This window comes from Brachyistius frenatus, unplaced genomic scaffold, assembly GCF_029030835.1.
Source record: "Brachyistius frenatus isolate BFR_SWC_R1_liver_20210118 unplaced genomic scaffold, ASM2903083v1 Contig_239, whole genome shotgun sequence".
Classification (NCBI taxonomy): domain Eukaryota; kingdom Metazoa; phylum Chordata; class Actinopteri; family Embiotocidae; genus Brachyistius; species Brachyistius frenatus.
In genome coordinates this window covers 187,501-206,748 of record NW_027210838.1, presented here as the reverse complement: position 1 = coordinate 206,748, position 19,248 = coordinate 187,501, and the positions used below count along the sequence as shown (strand labels likewise).

The following is a 19,248-nucleotide window of genomic DNA, read 5'->3' as shown; positions in this document are numbered from 1 at the left end:
CTTCTTAGATAAATTAGGTTTTTTTTTTTCCTTTTTTTTTTTTTTATGTAGCTGCTTTGTTAGAAGTGTTTTAACTGTATTTTTTTTTAGGCTCATGACCTCATTTCCTTTTGGCCTCTTTTCCTCTCAAAATGTGTACAGTCACTCCGAGCCCGTTCCGTTTGCATGTAAAGACTCGCTTACCGTAAAAATTAAATAAAAAAAAAATAATAATTTGGCCCTGAAATTATTGCTTATCGTTGCGGGAGATCCGCATATGGCCGAGCATCGGGAACGTTTCGGGACTCCGCCGACGTCGGCAGATGGGACGTCCACCGTGGCGTAATGTACTTTACGTGTTAGCTGGGCGGGTAGAACGTGCAGCAACACACACACACACACACACACACACACACACACACACACACACACACACACACACACACACACACACACACACACACACACACACACACACACAGTGTTATCGGTGTGCATTTATCTACACAGCCACTGTCTGCTGCCAGAGCTGGGCCTCCGCCAGGTTCAAGGAGGAGGAGAGACAGTCGAGCATTGTCTCTCCCCCCCCCCCTCCCTCCTCTGTCATGTACTTTTTTTGCCTCGTTCACACACACACACACACACACACACACACACACACACACACACACACACACACACACACACACACACACACACACACACACACACACACACACACACACACACAGGAGATGTTTGTCTGGAAACGCTCCTCCAGCCACAACAATGGCCAACAATCATTTCTTCATCTCAGATTTTTGATGTGTCATCTCGACCGTTTTTTTTCTTTTTTGTCCAGATGGTGAAAGTCCAAATGTACTTGTGTGTGTGTGTGTGTGTGTGTGTGTGTGTGTGTGTGTGTGTGTGTGTGTGTGTGTGTGTGTGTGTGTGTGTGTGTGCTGGGTTGAAACTGAGGCTTTTATTTGTGGTCACGCACTAATCCGAGGAAGGAAAGGGGGAAAAAAAACAACTCAAATGGCAAATTGATGGACATCTGTTGGCTTATTTCATTTATTTATTTCTGTGGTGGCCGAGGTCAGTTTGATGGAGCTGATAATGAGCAAATGAGATTAGAGGGGAAGGTGTTGGTCCAGGCTGTGTGTCTGTCTGACTGTCTGTTTGTCTGTCTGTGTCTGTTTCTGTCTCTGACTGTCTTACTGTCTGACTGTCTCTGTCTACTGTCTGTCTTATCTGTTTCTGTCTCTGACTGTCTGTCTGTCTGTCTGACTGTCTCTGTCTGTCTCTCTCTGAGTGTCTGTCTGTTGTCTGTCTCTCTCTCTGACTGTCTCTCTCTCTCTCTCTCTCTCTCTCTCTCCCTGACCATGTGTCTCTCTGTCTACCGTCTCTCTCTGTCTACTGTCTGTCCACTGTCCCTGTCTGTCTGTCCGCCTGTCTCACTGAAAGCCCTTCTGTCTGTCTGTCTGTCCATGTCCCCCTGATCTTCCACTCTGGTTGGTCTGCAGCAGGAGTTTGTTGGTGAACGGGTGGGCGGTGAATACCATGCTGTTCTCTGACAGAGCAGGTCTATGCTCTCATTGGCAGCTTGTGACTGCAGCACACACACACACACACACACACACACACACACACACACACACACACACACACACACACACACACACACACACACACACACACACACACACACACACACACACACACACACACACACACACACACACACACGCGGTGCGCTGCATTGTATAGCCTGGTGAATGCTGCGCATGAATTCAACTATTGTGTTGCAAAGGAAAACATTTGATCAGAACGTACACCAACACTTTACACTGGTGAGCAGCTCGGGCGGAGGTGTGTGTGTGTGTGTGTGTGTGTGTGTGTGTGTGTGTGTGTGTGTGTGTGTGTGTGTGTGTGTGTGTGTGTGTGTGTGTGTGGCGGGGGGGTGTCAAATCTGACCTCGGGTGACGAGGCGTCCCTTTTAATTTGGGACTCGGGTCAGATCCGCTTTTAAAGAGGAGAAGGCTCCTTTATCGTCGGTCCAGTTGTTTGAAGAAAAAAAAAAAGAAAAAGAAGAAGTAATTAATAATTAAGCGGCGGCGACCTGGAGGCGGCGGATTACGGTGTAATATCGTCGCAGGTGTGTTGCCAACGTAGCGACATAATCCGACGCCTGTCAGGACTTATTGCTTCCACGAGGCCTGTTCGCAGCATCTGTGAGTTCAACGCAGAGACGTCTCACTTCCACACACACACACACACACACACACACACACACACACACACACACACACACACACACACACACACACACACACACACACACACACATCTACACACCTACACACCTTGCAGGTGACCAGTTCGTCTTCACGTGTGAGATCCAGGCGGTGTTTAAGGATGTATATTGTCCTTTCAGGTCGCTGTTCTCTTTTCTAACACGAGAACATCAGACTTCTTTCCCTCCTGTCGGTCGCTGCAGTATTTTTCTTTTTCTTTTTTTTTTCACAGTCGGGTTGTTTGTTGAAACGCCAGTGTGTGTGTGTGTGTGTGTGTGTGTGTGTGTGTGTGTGTGTGTGTGTGTGTGTGTGTGTGTGTGTGTGTGTGTGTGTGTGAGAGTGTGCATCTGAACTACCTGTTCTATTTATTTATAGAGAGCCCTTAATGATCTTCAACAACGCGGCGAGCACCCCCCCCCCCCCCCCCCCCCCCCCCCCCCCCCCCCCCCCCCCCCCCCCCCCCCCCCCCCCCCCCCCCCCCCCCCCCCCCCCCCCCCCCCCCCCCCCCCCCCCCCCCCCCCCCCCGGCCGCGTTGAAGAGCCCTAGATATTTTTTGTTTTTCTGGGCCGTATCTGAACACTTTAGCGGCGTCGGGGGCAGCGAGTCCCACGATCATCCGATGGAGAGCTTTGTCGGTGCTTGTCGGCCTGCGGTGGAGAGGCTCGGGAAATTACATTAAACAATAAAGGAGGTTGGGGAGGTGGTGGTGGTGGTGGTGGTGGTGGTGGTGGGGGGGGGCTTTGAAAACATTGCGGTGATATCAGCAGCAGCAGTGAGCGAACGCGGGAATGTCACGACAACGAAAACCACCTCGATGTCGAGGAACACTCTGGAAAATCGAGTTTAGATGAAAAAGGTTTTTACGCATTTTTTTTTTTTTTTCTTGTAAAGTTTCCTGACAAACGAGCTGCTAACTTTCTCCCCCTCGCTGCCGCTCCTCTGGCCCGTCCTGTGGAAGCGATGCAATTAGACAAACACAAACAAAAGCTGCTGAAAACCGTCCGTCGGATGGAAAAAATGCTGACCGTGTCCGAAGCGGCTGAAAACGGAAAAAAAAAAACGCACGTCACGTTTCCAAAAGATCTTTTTTTTATTTTATTTTTTTGTTTTTTTACTAAAAGCTAAAAAGTCGACTCTGAAATCTCCTGAAATGATCAAACCCGGGAAAAACAAGCAAACCGAACCCAGCGTTCCCACTTGTGAACTAATAAACTCTCTGTACTTTATTCCATCCAACGGACTCGCTGGCATCGAGATGGAGTTCACGTCGCGCCTTTTGTTTGATTGGCTCTGCTACTTTTGGGTTTAATCCTGCCCGGTTTGGGGAGTGTTTGAGTTGGATTACTCCGTCGTTTGGGCCGGGGTACTGTGTCTCTGGCTTTGACAAGATGGTGTGCGGTGGTTTTGTTGTGTGTGTGTGTGTGTGTGTGTGTGTGTGTGTGTGTGTGTGTGTGTGTGTGTGTGTGTGTGTGTGTGTGTGTGTGTGTTGTTTTTTTCCTTCTAACCGAATCAGCTGAAACCACAGACAGCTCCGACCGGAGCGTCGTCCAAATCCCTCTGCATGCAAATTAAAAACGCAACAATAAACGTGGCAAAGGAACAAGGTGGGCACGCAGGCTTTATGGCCCCTTCACTACCCCCCCCCCACCTCCCTCTCTCTCTCTCTTATTCACTCTCTTTATGCCTCTCTCTCGCTCTCTCTCTCTTCCTCCTAAACACCCCTCCTGGGTTTGATGTGGCTTATGGGAGCAGTTGGAACAGGGGACAACCAAACTGCTGAGTTATCTCCTGCATGCAGTGAGGCGGCGTGGCTCTGCCCTCTCTCTGTCTGTGTGTGTGTGTGTGTGTGTGTGTGTGTGTGTGTGTGTGTGTGTGTGTGTGTGTGTGTGTGTGTGTGTGTGTGTGTGTGTGTGTGGTGTGTGTGCGGACCAGCAGCACGGTGTAATCCTGTGGAAATGAAAGGTGCTGCCGCGCACTGGCCGGGAGATTACAGCGCCGCTCTGTCGCGCTGCCAGCTCAGAGAGAGAGAGAGAGAGAGGATCACACACACACACACACACACACACACACACACACACACACACACACACACACACACACACACACACACACACACACACACACACACTGCCTCTCGTTCGTTTCCTCCTTTTCCTCCTCCTCCTCCATCATCTTCATCCACTCTTGTTCCTCCACAGCTTCACTACAGTTGTGTGCCCACCTCGCCCTCCCACGCTGCTCCACAGCGCGTTACTTCCTTTCGCTCTTGCTCACACACACACACACACACACACACACACACACACACACACACACACACGCTCACACACACGCTCACACGCTCACACACACGCTGAGGTTTTAGGTCGTCACGCCTGTCCACGTCAGCCAGCTCCTCCAGAGTCCTTCTGGCGCTCGGCTCCGTCAGCAAACACACATTTTTTTTTTTTTTTTTTTTTTAATGACTAATTCATGAGTTTTCATCCATGAAATCAAAGTGTATCGACCAATCAGGAGTCTCGATGTTCAACAGAGAAAGCACTCACAAGTCTAGAAACAGAAGGAGGAACAGGAGTCACAGTTCGAATCTTATTTGGTCCAAAAAAAAATGAAAGTATTAAACGACAAAGAACAGTTATGATTCATGAAATCATCCAAAAAGACATTTTACACAAAACTAATGTTAAATGTAAAAACCTGCATCACACTTTTACTGTTTATATTAAAAGCAGCTTATGTCAAAAAGAGTAAAAAAAAAAACAAACAAACCCAAAAGTATTCAACTACAAAGATTACTACTATGATTGATTCGTAATCATAAATCAGCCACAAAGAAAAAAGATGGAAAACAAAACGTTTCATCTCGTTGAACGTAACAACCGGTTTCACCGTTTATTACATGAAAAACAGCTTTTTCAAAAGGAACACGTAAACTTGAACATTTCACACGTGATAAACTTTCACGTTATGAATTTTTCACCGCGTAAACAAACATATGAAACATTATAAAACCACATAAAAACATCTTTCTCTCTGCGGTCGTCCTATCGATCAGAAAGCTGCTGCTCAGCTCGGTGTTTCGTGGCCCTCTGCTGGAGCCTCAAACACTCCACTCGCTTCTCTCCCTTTATTTATTTATTTATTTGTTTTTTTCTTCTATTTTCCTCATCCTCCCGAGGGTGCTGCTCAACATGCGCGAGTGCGTGTCTCTTGTCAGGTTAAATTGTTCCTTCCTGCTGCGCTGCCTGACCTTGGCTAATTCACATCTTCAGCTGGCGGAGGAAAAAAAAACAAAAAAAACAACAACAACAACACAAACAGGTGCAGTTTTAGTTTGTTTGTTTTAAGCGCTGCGAAAGTATTTTTTTTTTGTTTTCATCACTGATATCATTCGTGACGGCTTCTTTTCTTGCGTCGCCATACTTTGAAGGTTTTTCTAAACTTTTTGGAAGTCGGACAAAAAAAAAAAAAAAAGCCAGAAATGAAAATCTCTTTTTTTATTTTGTGTGTTTTTTTGCTGCGTTTCAGGGCTGGCTCTGCGAGCTGCTGCGCTGGAAGGAGGATCCGTCTCCGGAGAACCGGACGCTGTGGGAGAACCTGTCCATGATCCGCCGCTTCCTCAGCCTCGCGCAGGTGGAGCGCGACGCCATCTACGAGCAGGAGAGCAGCGCCGGGCAGCAGCAGCACCACAACGAGCGGCCGTCGCACCTCATGCACATCACCGCCGAGCAGCTGCAGGTGAGGCCGTCGTCGTCGGGACGACCGTCGTCGTCGTCGGGACGACCGTCGTCCAGACGGGACTCCTTTAAATCAGCTTTAAAAACTCTTTTTTCAGTTTTATTTCCAAAATACAAAACAGATGTATGTAATACGTTTATTTGTTTGAAAAGTTTGTTTATTTGAAAAGAAAAAAAAAAAAAAAAACGTTCATCTGTAAAAGTAATTTTATTCGTCGTATACGATGCTAAGCTGAGTAAATTTACATTTTGGGGAATTGATCGGACAAAATAAGCGATTTAAAGATGTCCGGTTGTCATTTAGGAAATTATAATCAGTCAATTCTCTGATGTTTTGTCGGCCACTTGATCAGTAAATCATTGAAGTCATTTTTTTGGGGGCAGAAAAGGACATTTTATTGTTATATGACGGTAAACTGAGTACGTTTACATTTTGGGGAATTGATCGGACAAATATAAGCGACTTAAAGGTGTCCAGATGTGATTTAGGACATTTTAATCAGTCGGTTCTCGTGACATTTTATCAGCCCGCACGATTAATAAATGAACACAGGAAATAATCCCTGGATTAACTGATAATGAAAGTGATTAATTGCGCGTAGAGATTGAAAAACAACCCGTCCCGATAAAACTCGGCATGTTTTCTGTCCACAAACACAAATTCTCCGTCTTCTTTTTAATTCTCCGCCCAATTTTACAGCAAAACTGAACCAACAACACTGGTAAACTGGAACCTCGAAGTTTCCCCCCTTTTTTTTTTTCTTCCCTAGAAGATATCATGAGGCTGAACTTGTTTTAAACAAGAGCTGCTTCATAAGAGACATCTGGCACATGAATGGAGAAACAACACACGGGCTGCGTTTTAACGGTCCAAACATCTTAATGAAGTACAATAATACTTCTATTAACAGCCCGAGTGGCGGATTAGTTATTCCGGTTACTTGGATACACGACAAGCGTTTTTCACAAAGACGGTCATTTAGTGGAAATAAATGATGTAATAGGAGGGAAGGAGGGAGTTCTGCATGCAAAACAGAAATAAAAGCGATGAAGGTCCGACTGCTTTCTGCTGCCAGCTTCAGACCGTCCATTAAAAACGACCGACGTGATGCACTTCAGCCGACTCGGCTCACGTCCGCTCAGCGAGAACGATCGTGTCTCGGCGCGTCGGTGCCGTTCAGCAAAAACAAAACATCTCTGTGTTTGTGCAAAGTGCTGTTTGGAAAACTTCATCACGAAACAGTCCGACTCTAAAAATAAAAGGAGCGCCTTGTTGTGCGAGGGGGTCAACGAGGTGAGGGGGGGTGAGGAGGGAGGGTGAGGGGGGGGCCCACTCGCGCTCCTCTCCAACCACAACGAGAGGTTTTTATCTTTTCTTTTTTTTTCTCGTTACGAGCGGCGTGTCGTGTTGTTTACACCGACGGGACTCACCGGCGGCGCGACGAGAGCCAATCGATACGCAGCGCTCTCACGCGGCGGCGAATCGGGCCGCCCGAAAACATCGGATTTGTGTGCGTGTGCGTGCGTGTGTGTGTGTGTGTGTGTGTGTGTGTGTGTGTGTGTGTGTGTGTACGCTTGTTTATCACTCGCCTGGCAACCGAGACCCGATAAGCAGCACGAGGATATAATAGAGGCCAGTTTCCCCTGTAAAAATTCCCACTGTGTGTGTGTGTGTGTGTGTGTGTGTGTGTGTGTGTGTGTGTGTGTGTGTGCGTGTGTGTGTGTGTGTGTGTGTGTGTGTGTCTCTACCCCCACAATGAGAGACACAATCTCCCACCACCAAAAAAAAGGGAAAGCGAAAAAAAAAAAAAAAAAAAAAGTCCTATCTGCACAACTGATTACATTCAGTGAGATATTACATTGAAACATTCCTTCAACTCGGCGCCGGTTCTGCGGGCCGTCGGCCCGTTTTCTTCACAACTCAATTGATTTCAATGAAAGGCCTTATTAAGGCGGCGATAAGTGTCAGCTGATAACATCCCTCTCTCTCTCTCTCTCTCTCTCGCTCTCTCTCCAGGCTCAGCCGCCTCCGATGCAGCAGCACCACCAGCCCTCCCTGTCCCTCCACCCCTCCCAGCCCCTCCTCTCCCAGCAGCCCCCGCAGCAGCAGCACCAGCACCAGCCCGCCGCCGGGCCGCGGCTGCCGCCCCGCCAGCCCTCCACCGCCTCCCCGGCCGAGACGGAGGACGAGGGCGGCCGCGTCAAGTCGCGCACCTGCGGCGGGAAGATCTCTCTGGAGGCGCTGGGCATCCTGCAGAGCTTCATCCAGGACGTGGGCCTCTACCCCGACGAGGAGGCCATCCACACGCTGTCGGCGCAGCTCGACCTGCCCAAGCTCACCATCATCAAGTTCTTCCAGAACCAGCGCTTCTACGTCAACCACCCGGCCAAGGCGCCCAAGGAGCCCGGTAACAACAACAACAACAACAACAACAACAACAACAACAACAACAACAGCACCAGCAGCAGCGGCGGCGGCGGAGGCGGCGGCGGCAGCAGCGGCAGCAGCCCCGCCTTCGACGAGGAGCTGACGGACTTCCGGGAGGGCGGCGAGCTGCTGAAGGACCTGGACGAGAGCACGCAGACCAACAGCGCCATCTTCTCCATCAAGATCGAGGAGCAGCTGGGCCGCGGCGCCGAGGCCCAGTCCGAGTCGGAGCACGAGGCCAAGGAGTAGGACTTCTGATCGATCGGTCAATCAATCAATCACACACACACACACACACACACACACACACACACACACACACACACACACACACACACACACACACACACACACACACACACACACACACACACACACACACACACACACACACACACACACACACACACACACACACACAGACTGGTGACTGTGCTCCTAACCGCTCCGGGCTCCACACAGAACCACACGGACAAGTTAAGTGTTTTTCCGATCGGCGTCCGGACTGAACGAGGAGCGTTTATATATATAAATACGAGACTCGCAGGTTCTGTGAGGCGGAAAACACACACACACACACACACACACACACACACACACACACACACACACACACACACACGCACACGCACACACGCACGCACACTGGAATGACTCAGTCACACGACCCAGTACTACTTTTTGGATTTTGTAAACTTGTATTATTCACTGTAAAGAACTTGATGCATCATTTAAATAACCTGCACAAAAAAAAAAAAAATTATTCTAAGTATGTTGCCGTGGATATTTGCTGACTCTGCACTCTTTATGTCTGTTGTTTTACACTGACTTAACTTTATCTTCTTTTTTTTTTTTTTTCCTTTGTTATTCTTTTTTTTTTTTTTTTTTTTTTTTTTGGAGCTACTGATTCAAGAAAGAAGAAGAAAAAAAAAAAAAAAAAGTTTCCCTGGAGTTTGCTAGGACTTTGATAGGTGTTTACATATGTGATGTTTAAACTGGATTTTTTTTTTTTTTTTTTTTTCCTTAAAGAACAAAAAAAAAAAAAAAAAAAAAAGAATAAAATAGGACCAAGTGGTTGACAAGGCCTTAATCACGAGGTATCGAGTCTGGAGCCTGCTGGAAGATTACTTCTTCTTTTAAAACAAAAAGAAAATTTAAAAAAAAAGCGAATAACGAATGATGACGGATCACTCCGATCTCTCTGGATCGCCCCGGCCCGGGCGCATCCCTCCGAGACACAAGCTCAGTCTTAACGTATTATTTGTTAGGGGAAGAAATATAAATATATATATATAGACATTATATTGTAACTGTAAAAAAAATAAAAATAAAAAAAACAAAAAATACAGTCTTAAAGAAACTATGCCAACAAATGCCTTGTACTATACGGCACTGCCGATGTTAGATTATTTTGCAAAACCTTTGTCACTGTAACTTTCCGAAAATCGCCACACAGTTAGAAATGTGAATCTCACCACGTTTTTATGTTGTCCGACATTATTTATTTGCAGTTCATGCAGTGTTTTATGATGTAATTACTTTTTTTTTTTTTCAAAAGTTTTACGTTTCGCTTTTTTTTTTTTTTTAAATTCCACCGATCTATTTTTATTTTTTTTTATTTTCTATTTATAAATGTAATTTTTCGATGGGCAGTAAAAACAAAAAGTGTCTTAAACGTTTTAAATGGAGAAATGTGCTTTAAAGGTTGCCTATAAAAAAAATAAAAAAAGTGCTGTATGTCGAGCAAATTCATGCTACAAGCTTCACGAATTAAATGTTGTATGCAATTTTTACTATCATGCAAATAAGCTTAGGTAAAAACGACTAACCTATAGAACACCTTAGAGAGAAAAACATATGCAATCTGTGTGAAAAATCGATGTCTGCGATGTGTCTTCCTTTTTTGGTTTTTGACGACCCGATTCAAAAAGTTACTCCTGTATAAAATATTCTGTATAAAAAGTCGTTTCTTTTTTATGAGTTGATTTCGATGAGAACACCAGTTATTTTGTTACGACTGACTGTTTTATAAGTGTTTCTCGGTTCCTTTCTGCAGAAATGTTCTAACTAGAAGTGGTTATTGATTGTTAATTACACAATTAAACTGTTTGTATTGTACCACAGATTTTTCTTGGCATTAACTTTTGACACCAGACGTTTTGTTGTTTTGTTTTGTTTGTTTTTGTTTTTTTTCATCTCTGGAAACAAAACATCGAACGATGTGAACGACTGACGAGAGATCGGCTCCACGTCGTCCTGAACGCGTCTTCTTTGTAATAATAACTGTAAAAAAAAAAAAATCACATCTTATGAATCGTTTTGAGGGTTTATTCTTGTAAATATATTTGAAGTTTGTGAAAGAGCTCACCGTGCAAAACTGAATCCGACGCTCTGTCGTGCCACTTTTTCTTCTTCTTCTTCTTCTCCTAATTCTTCCTCTTCTTCCTCTTCTTCCTCTTCTTCTGCTGAGTGTATCTGAAGCACCTGTTCAAATCTGAAAATAAATAAAATGTTAGGTGTGAACACCTGAAGTTTAAAAAAAAAAAAAAAAAAGCAGGGCAGGTGTCCCGACCTGGCTGTGACCCCCCCCCCGCCCCCTCACCCATCCACCCACCCCCTCCCCCACCCCGCCAGGTGTCTGCACCCTCGTAAGAAATGAGCCTCACCTGTTGGCACACCTCTGCGATGTGATATTTTTTAATGAATAAAAAAAAAAAAAAGCCAGAGTGTAACATTGTGTGTGTTCAGAGGGCCGATGACGCGTCACAAGAGGTGGACGTAAAACCAACAAAACAAAAGTAAAAGAGGCGCCATTAACCTTCATTAATTTCTTCTTTTTTTTATTTTTGACATTACAAACGGCTCCGTCGCGACGAACAGAGGTGAAGGCACCGAGCAAACAACAGGAAGTCGGCGTACCGCTCCTCCTCATTATCTCTGTTGTCTGGAGGATCAGCCGTGTTTGCCTCCAGACTTACAGGAAGGTTTTTCCACACAGATGGCTAATACTTTTTTTTTTTCTTTTTTTTGTTTCCCTCCTCCGATCGACGGCGGTTATCGAGTGCACGGCGAAAAATAATTTTGTTTTTTACGCGGGGGCGGGAAAAAAAAAAAGTTTTACCTGTGAAGTAAAACATCCAGGTAGTAGAAGAGAAGAAGAAAATAAAAAACACTTGTTACGACCAGCGTTTGACTTTCGGCGCCGGAGCGATCCAGTTCTGGGTTCCTCCACGTCACCGGGGCGGGAAGGACTGGCATGAAGCAGGTTTTTTTAAAGCTCCCGTCTCCATTAAAGCTCTCGAAACACACTTCAAAGACTCTCCCTCCCCTCCCCCCTCCTCCTCCCCTTTTTCCTCCCCAGATGTCAAAATAGAAAATCATAATTACGACAAGAATGGTGACTGATGAATCACCGACTCTGTTGCCCCTCCGGGCGTCTCATGCTGGTGCTTATTTAAAAAAATAAAATAAAAAAATAAAAGGCTCCACAAGATAAGTTTCTCTGAAAGCGTCTATAGATGATGCCACATCATGCTGTGGTTTGTGGAGAAGGAAAAAAGAAAGAAAGAAAAGAAGCAGATACAGTATCTTCTTGTGATATTTGTAGGAGTCCCTCGGTGTCGTAAAGCAAATAAACCGATTTAAAAAAGTGCGGCGGCTCGTCTGCAGAGGGCCTGAGGTCCAACGCGCCAAATAAAGACTCTACTTTTAACCCGGAGACGTTCGTAGGTACATTTATTTACAGCTAAAAACACACAAGAGGATGTGGACTTTTCATTAAAAAAACAACAACAACAAAAAACAACTAAACATTCATAAGTTACATAAAAAGTGAAGTTTAAAAGAACAAACATCAAAACATTAAATTTGAACATTTAAAATGTTATTAGTAAGTCATATTTGCAAAGCGTGCAACGTTTTAAAAGCTAAAAGAACTCATAATGCAGAAAAATGTGGTTTATTATTGTGAATATAGTGCAGCATGCACCTTCGTGGAGCCAGACCAGGAGGCCGACTGGGCGGGTCGGTCCCGTTAGTGGAGCAACTTCAAAAATGGCATTTTCCACCAGTGGTCGCAATAAATTAAAAAAAAAGTGATGACAAATGCTGAACAGAAACAATTTCAATTTAAAACCAAAACAACAACAACAACAACAACATCAACAACAACAACAACAACAACTTCACAGTGGACGTAAGTTATTCCAATAATGTCTGTGTACTTCTCAAGGATGCACATCTTGCATTTTCAGAGAACGTATATGTGCAACAGCCCCCCCCCCTCCCTCCTCCCCCCTCCCCTCCCTCTCCCATCACGCTCTTTCGTGCGAGTGACGTTTTACGACAGTGCGGGCCGCTTTACGGCGCTCGGTTGCTGCTAGGCGACGCAGCATGGTCCCCCAGGTGAGCTTCTACCTGTCGCAGAGAGCGAGATGACCCAAATCTTCCTCGCGCGTCGCCTCCGAGCTTCCTCCTGCACGCACGTGCCAAGGTGAGCGTTCATATTTGGACACGTGCGACGTCGTGTTTTCTGGTGTGTCGCCAATCGCGTTTATCTTCATGAGCATGCTAATTGCTAATCGCAGCTAAATACTAAAGGAATATTCTACTTATTAATACTTTGAGGAAGTAATGTGTGTTTGTGCATTTCATAAAAAAATAAAAAAGAAGTGAAATTAGCTTCTGATTTGGAACTTAAAGGGAAAGTTAAAGGAAATCTGACTTAAAAGCGAATTACACGTTAGATAAAGATTGAACTGAACCTGGAGCTTTTTTTTATATATATTTATTTGCAAAACCTTTATTTATGAGTGAAAATGCATCAAAGGGACATTTCACTGCCTTTTTTTAAAAAAAAGAATTATTATTATTATTCTTTTTTTTTTACTAATTTAAACCTGGTCCGGATGTAAACCCATTTCACACGGGTCAAATCTGGATTAAATTTCTAGTGAAATGTACTTTTTATTTTTGCATTTTCACAAATACGATAACGCTTTCCTAAATCAGAAGCTGTTTTTGGGATATCTGTTTTTGGGATATCTGTTTCCAGCCTCAAACCCGACGTGGCGCTCCTTGTTTCAGGAAGGAAAGTTCTGTTCGAGGTGTTCAAGCTGCTTCTCGGTGGACTGAGCAGAAACGGGTCGGTGGGCTCGGGACGGTCGCAGCCGGTCGCCCTCTTCCTGCTCTCGCTGGCCCTCGGAGCTCTTTCTCGTGTCGCCGTCCCCCGCCGCAGTTGGACGAGGCCTTCGGACGAGGACGGACGTCTTCGCGCCCTCCCGTCCGTCGGAGAGGAACCGACGCTCCGGGTCGCTTCACGGTATTTTACCCTCCGATTAAAGACAATTTAAGGTTTTTCTTTGGATTTGAACTAAAGAGAGTCTCTTCTGAAAACTGTATTTTCAGTCCGAGACCATTTTGCTTCCATGACTCCCGCGGACTCTTTCAAACGCTCGCGTCCAGGCTGAACCTTTAATCGTTCATGTCACAAAAGCAACCGATTCAAAAACGCTGATTAGTTATCAAACCGAGGTTCAACTTCATGATGTTTTTCTGGAGATGAAAAGCTGCCTTTTAACGTGTGGAAGGTTTGTAAAGAAGTAGAAATCCAGTCTGGTAATTCCTGCAAACACCCGTACATCTGGTGGTAAACATCTACCTTTGTATAAGTTTTCCCGAGAGGGCGCAGTCATATGGTCTCACTAATTGTTCTATAATAAGCTGAAGCAGTGCTTACATTAGTTTATTAAGCGCCGTTTAGCAATTCTAGAAAAATCTGGAGAATTTGTACGACATCATGAGGTGCTATAATTTTATTTCAGCCAGCTGCGGAGAAACTGAACGTCTTACTGGAAGTTCGATTGACTTTCAATAACACTTTTGTATAAAGTGGACGTGACATTAAACATGAAGTTGGACCTTGTTGTCCTCATGGGAAACAATTTTGCCCCCAAAGTGAGATTAAAAAAAACAACAAACCCTCCAAAATAAAAGAGGATGAATTTGAACAGCTGTAAGACCTTCTTTGTGTCCGACGACGTAATCAATTCAGAGAAAACCAAAAGATGCAAAGCTGTTGATTTCCACTGGAATGTCTTCTGGCTGTTTGTCTTCTGGCTGTTTGTCTTCTGGCTGTTCGTCTTCTGGCTGTTCGTCTTCTGGCTGTTCGTCTGTACGGAGCTGATCGTTGTCACCTTTTTATCCTCCGAGAAGAACAATCACAAGCGCTGATGTTAGCTATCGATTTGGCATATTCAAAGAAGATTTAGCAGAGAAAGGTTTGTTTTTTTGTGTTTTTTTTGCGGCGTTCAGGTAGTTCGAGGTCGTTCAAACCGCCGCAAAAGACGAGGAAGATCAAACATTTTCTCAGACGGAGGTTATTGTAGAAGTTATTAACACAAACTCAACGCGACTAAAATCACGACATATTTTAACGCGACGTCCAACGAAAAACGAACTTCCGTGAAACTCGTAAAACATGCAACAACTCGCGAATTCAAAGCTTACAGAAAATTTAGAGTGAACACCACAAGAGGGCGCCGTTCACACGGACTCTCCTCGTCCGCGACGGTGTTTGAACGCAGCGTTTGTTCCCTTCGACTCGGGACAAAAAGACTCGCGAATTTATTCAACTTGCGGGTACTTTGTTGTTGTTGTTGTTGTTGTTTTTTTAACGCTCGATGCGTTTTTTTTTTCTTTTCCAACAACGTGCCGTTAAACATCACGTGAAGCGGTGTCTTCTGTGAGGACCGAACACACGCCGGTCCGCGGTAGATTTATTGGACGGCGTCTCCGTGGTGTTTCTGCTCCGTTTAGCTCCAGATTAATCGGGACCGTTACACTCAGGTTGCCGCGGCACGACGTCGGCAGGTCTGGCTCGGGCAAGAAAGGAGGGTGGGGAGAGAGGGGGGGGGGGGAGGGTGCGCCTACCCATGAGCCCTTGGGACTGCGCAGTAAATCAAACAGGAAATGCAGCAGAAAGCCTAATAAAGTTATTCTAATGACGGCAATCTCGGCGGGATCGCCGCCACGTAGACCGGGATCCTCTCTCGCTCTGTTTTCCCGCTCGCCGTCTGAGCCGCTCGGTGAAAAGCCGAAACGTCGGGAGCCTCTAAATGTGGAAGGAGCGGAAACAGAAGGTTAGAGGTGTGGAAATTAATAACATTAATCACCGAGTTGCTTTACGCTCCTCTGTTTAGCTTCAGGTTTTTGAGGAGACGCAATTAAACACGAACCAACTGGAAGGGGGATTGAAACTGTCCTTCTGATCACATTAATACCGCAACATCACACTCGCATGAATATGTATTGTGATTTATGAGGGGGGGGGGGAAGGCGGCACATGCCCACGCCTCACCTTGTTAGATTTTTATTAACACACTGTAATTCGAGAGTGATTTCTGTAAATCGTGGTGCGTTCAGGCGCCGCGTTCCGATTCGGGATCCGCCGACTTCCCCCGTCGAGAGCTTGTTCGCATGACAACGACGAAGAGGCGTCTGTCAGTGTTGTAATAGTAACCCTGGTCGAACTAGTGTGACCTGAATTAACCACGAAGTAACTTGATTTTTCACCCCAAACGTCACTAATGTCGAGTTACCGACTTTCCCGGAGCTCTGAAAAAAAAAAAAACCTCTTGACTTTCCCAGAAGGGAAATTCCCAGTTCGAAAGGCGTTCAGGTGTTTTTTTTTTCCCACTCGGAGGTCGAAACTTTCCCACTTCACAGTTTCTCATGAACCCACAGACTGTTTATATAAAAGTGTTCGTAGATTCCGGCTCTAAAAAAATTTGTCCAATGCAGAAGTGCTTTAAGCTGCAATACCAGCGAGTGCCACCAGAGGTCGGCTCCAAAAAGCCTCCGGCTCCATAGACTCCCATTCAACTTCTCTCATCAAATCCAAAGTGAATAAAATGTGTCCATCAGTTCTCTCGGTGTTGTTAGCTAAAGTCACTCCTTCTTCTTAGTTTTCTGGAGGTCCATCTGAAAATAATCCCTCATTCATTAGAAAAGAAGATTCAAGAAGACCTGTTTTTGGGGGCGTGTCTGTTTGATTCGGGGTTGGAGCCCGACATCCTTCGGCTGCCATTTTTTATTCCGCTCCGCCGTTCCAGACAAAACAGCTTTTGTTCGACGTTGGGACGAAGACACAACAGCTCCGGCCCGCCGCCTCTCGTTTACAGTTGGAGCGTCTCGAGCGTGATGTTGTGAAACGGACCGACGGATCCGAAGCATTTCGGCATCTTTGAAAGTTTCCGTCCAAATCCTCCGCTTCCATTCGCTCGCAGAAGTAGATTTTCACACTAATATTAATATTTTATGTATTTTTTTTTTTTGTGAGAGCTTCATGAAACTAATGTTAGTTTGAGGATGACGAAAGAGGAATCAGTTAAAATATTAATAAATGTAGATTTTTCTAGTTTTTTTTTTTTGCCTGATGCTAACGCATTCTATCACTGTGCAGCCTGCAGTGAGAGGAAGACTTGTTTTATTATTTTACAGTTGAAATCATCTCTCCGTTTGTTGAGTCTGCAGCACTGTTGTTCATTTTCTAGAAATTTAGCTGAAGTGGGCCTCTTGTTATTTGAAGCACTAATTGAACCCATTTTCCTTTTCTAAACCCGTCTTGCCGCCTCCATTTTAAAGCAATAACCCGTCGATGAACAACACCACTCACCGGTCGCCACTTGTCACGATGGTTCCACTCATGCATTGACCAAAACAGACTCAACAGTGAAAGTTGCATCACAGAGTTTTTCGGGCCGCCGGCACGTCAAAAGTGCCTCGCCACTTATCGCTCTGAATTATGTTTAATATATTCAGTCGGTTTTTTTTTTGGTTTTTTTTTAGGCTTGAAAGCATCTCTGCGGATAAACTGATGGATTTAAAGGTAGAGAGGAAAATTGAGCGTTTTTTTTTTGTGTTTTTTTTTCCACAAACCTGTCCTTTTTTTCCCCCAGATGAACAAAAAAAACCAAAACAACAATGAATCCTATTCCGTCTTTTCCTTTTTGATATTCCTAAATGTCCTTAAACCTTTTGCAATATTTGAACCTTATTGAACTTAATGCGGGCGGATTTACGTAAAGCGCGCTCGCATCTGTGCCGCTGCTTGTCGATGTCGGTTGTGATCTTTCGGATCGTGGTGGTGGGTGGAGGAGGGTAGGGGTGGGGGGGATGGGGGGGGGATGGGGGGGGGTGGCTGATCCGGGAAAAGTTAACACGTCCCGGTCGGCAATCTGCAAGACAGCCGAGGTACTGCGGGATAGTGCGCTCAGCCCCGTTTCCCTTCCTTCTGATCATAATTGCAGAGTGACAGATGGCCGACGGTGGAGCACGCGAGTGAATAGCGTGCATAGAAATGTGCTCATAGCTCAGAACAGAAACAGCTTTAAAGCAGTCAGGTGTGGGTTGTTGTTTTTTTCTTCTTCTTCTTCTTCCTCTTCCTAGCCTACGTAACACCTACTTCTTAGACATAAAAAGAAATTTAAAAAAAATGGCCCCAAGTTTCCAGCGAGATGCAAAGTTTGAGGTATGATTCGTTTTTGCCCGTTCGATGGTGAATGACGGAAGTTGTGACCGTTTTTTTTTTTTTTTTTCTTTTTATTTTAACGAGAGCGCGTTGCTACGGAGATAACGGTGCAGTTGTGATGCCTCTCGCCACCTTTTTTTTTTTTTTTTTTTTTTTTTTTTTTTTTTTTTACCCTCCTCGACGAGGAAGCACGGAGAGGGCGGTAACGGAGAAGAAGCAGTTAAAATTGCCTTAACAGCTGTGCAGGGTATGAATAACTCGTTAGCTCTGTGCATTTTAAGTCGTCAAATCCCGAACCCCCTCACCTAACCCTCATTTGCAAAAGGGGACAGGAGGGAGGTGCTAATTAAAGTGATAAAGAGAACAAATCTTATCAAATCTAGCGCTGGGTTTTTTTTTTTTTTGTTCGAGGGTGGGGTGGAGGTGTTGGTGTGTGAGTGTGTGAAGAAGAAAAAAAAAAGACAGAAGAAAATCCACGGTTACATCTGTATTCTCAAACACTCGGGGAAGGTGCTATTTCATGTTTAATTAATTAAGCAGTCTCTTTAACTGTATCTTGACAAATGTGATGCCAATTAGATAGTGAGGAGAAATTGTTTATTGTTAATTAATGGTTGATTTCAGGGGAAAAGAAGTTGAATCCTCTGGTATCATACCTGTTCCCCCCCCCCCCCCCCGAACTGTTAAAGTGTATAAATAAGCATCTACAACTCGACCTTATTGTCGGAGGGAAGAAAGCTGGAGGTTTCCGGTGAGTCGGTGACTACGTTGTAGTTTTAACCGCATGTTCAACTTAACTCAGTCAGTTGTCTCGGACGAATCTGTATCGCAAGGAAAGCTTTTATTTTGACAGATTTAATGGGTTGAAAAGGAAAAGTCCAATTGCAGCAGAGCCCAATGTGAGAGGTGCAAAACAGTGGTGGTGCTGGTGATTTCTTTCCTTTCTGTTTTGATTTTTTTTGTTTTCTACTGGCATCTTCCGCTTGCACACGAGTAAACTCGTTGTCAACGACCTGATTAAACAAGTGAACAGTAAAGAAATTGCCCTCCAAACATTAGACAACATTAGACTGGGAAAAACAAAGTTATTTAACTTTAATCATTACATCCATATCTCAAAAACATTATAAAAAAAAAAAAAAAAAAAAAAGCGTCTTACTCAAAATGATGTGAAAATGTGACCTACCATTAGTTATCATATCTGTCTCAAACATATGGGCTGGTTCATCTGGCTGGACCCCACTATTATTGATAGCTTCAGTCTTCGCTGTGATTATAGTTTGGAAACTCTGCCCACAT

The 19,248-nt window shown here is 44.9% G+C and overlaps 1 protein-coding gene across 8 annotated transcripts in view; it reads left to right on the top strand.

Moving 5' to 3' along the window:
- The window catches only part of satb1b (SATB homeobox 1b), a 94,012-nt gene extending 84,577 nt beyond the window's left edge, over window positions 1-9,435 (top strand). For all 8 annotated transcript variants that reach the window (XM_069720383.1, XM_069720389.1, XM_069720388.1 and 5 more), the window contains 2 exons: window positions 5,784-5,993; window positions 8,010-9,435. In XM_069720383.1, coding sequence (XP_069576484.1) covers window positions 5,784-5,993; window positions 8,010-8,669 — 870 coding nt within the window. In that variant the 3' untranslated portion in view covers window positions 8,670-9,435. The remainder of the gene's footprint in view (window positions 1-5,783; window positions 5,994-8,009) is intronic.
- Window positions 9,436-19,248: the final 9,813 nt, after the last annotated feature.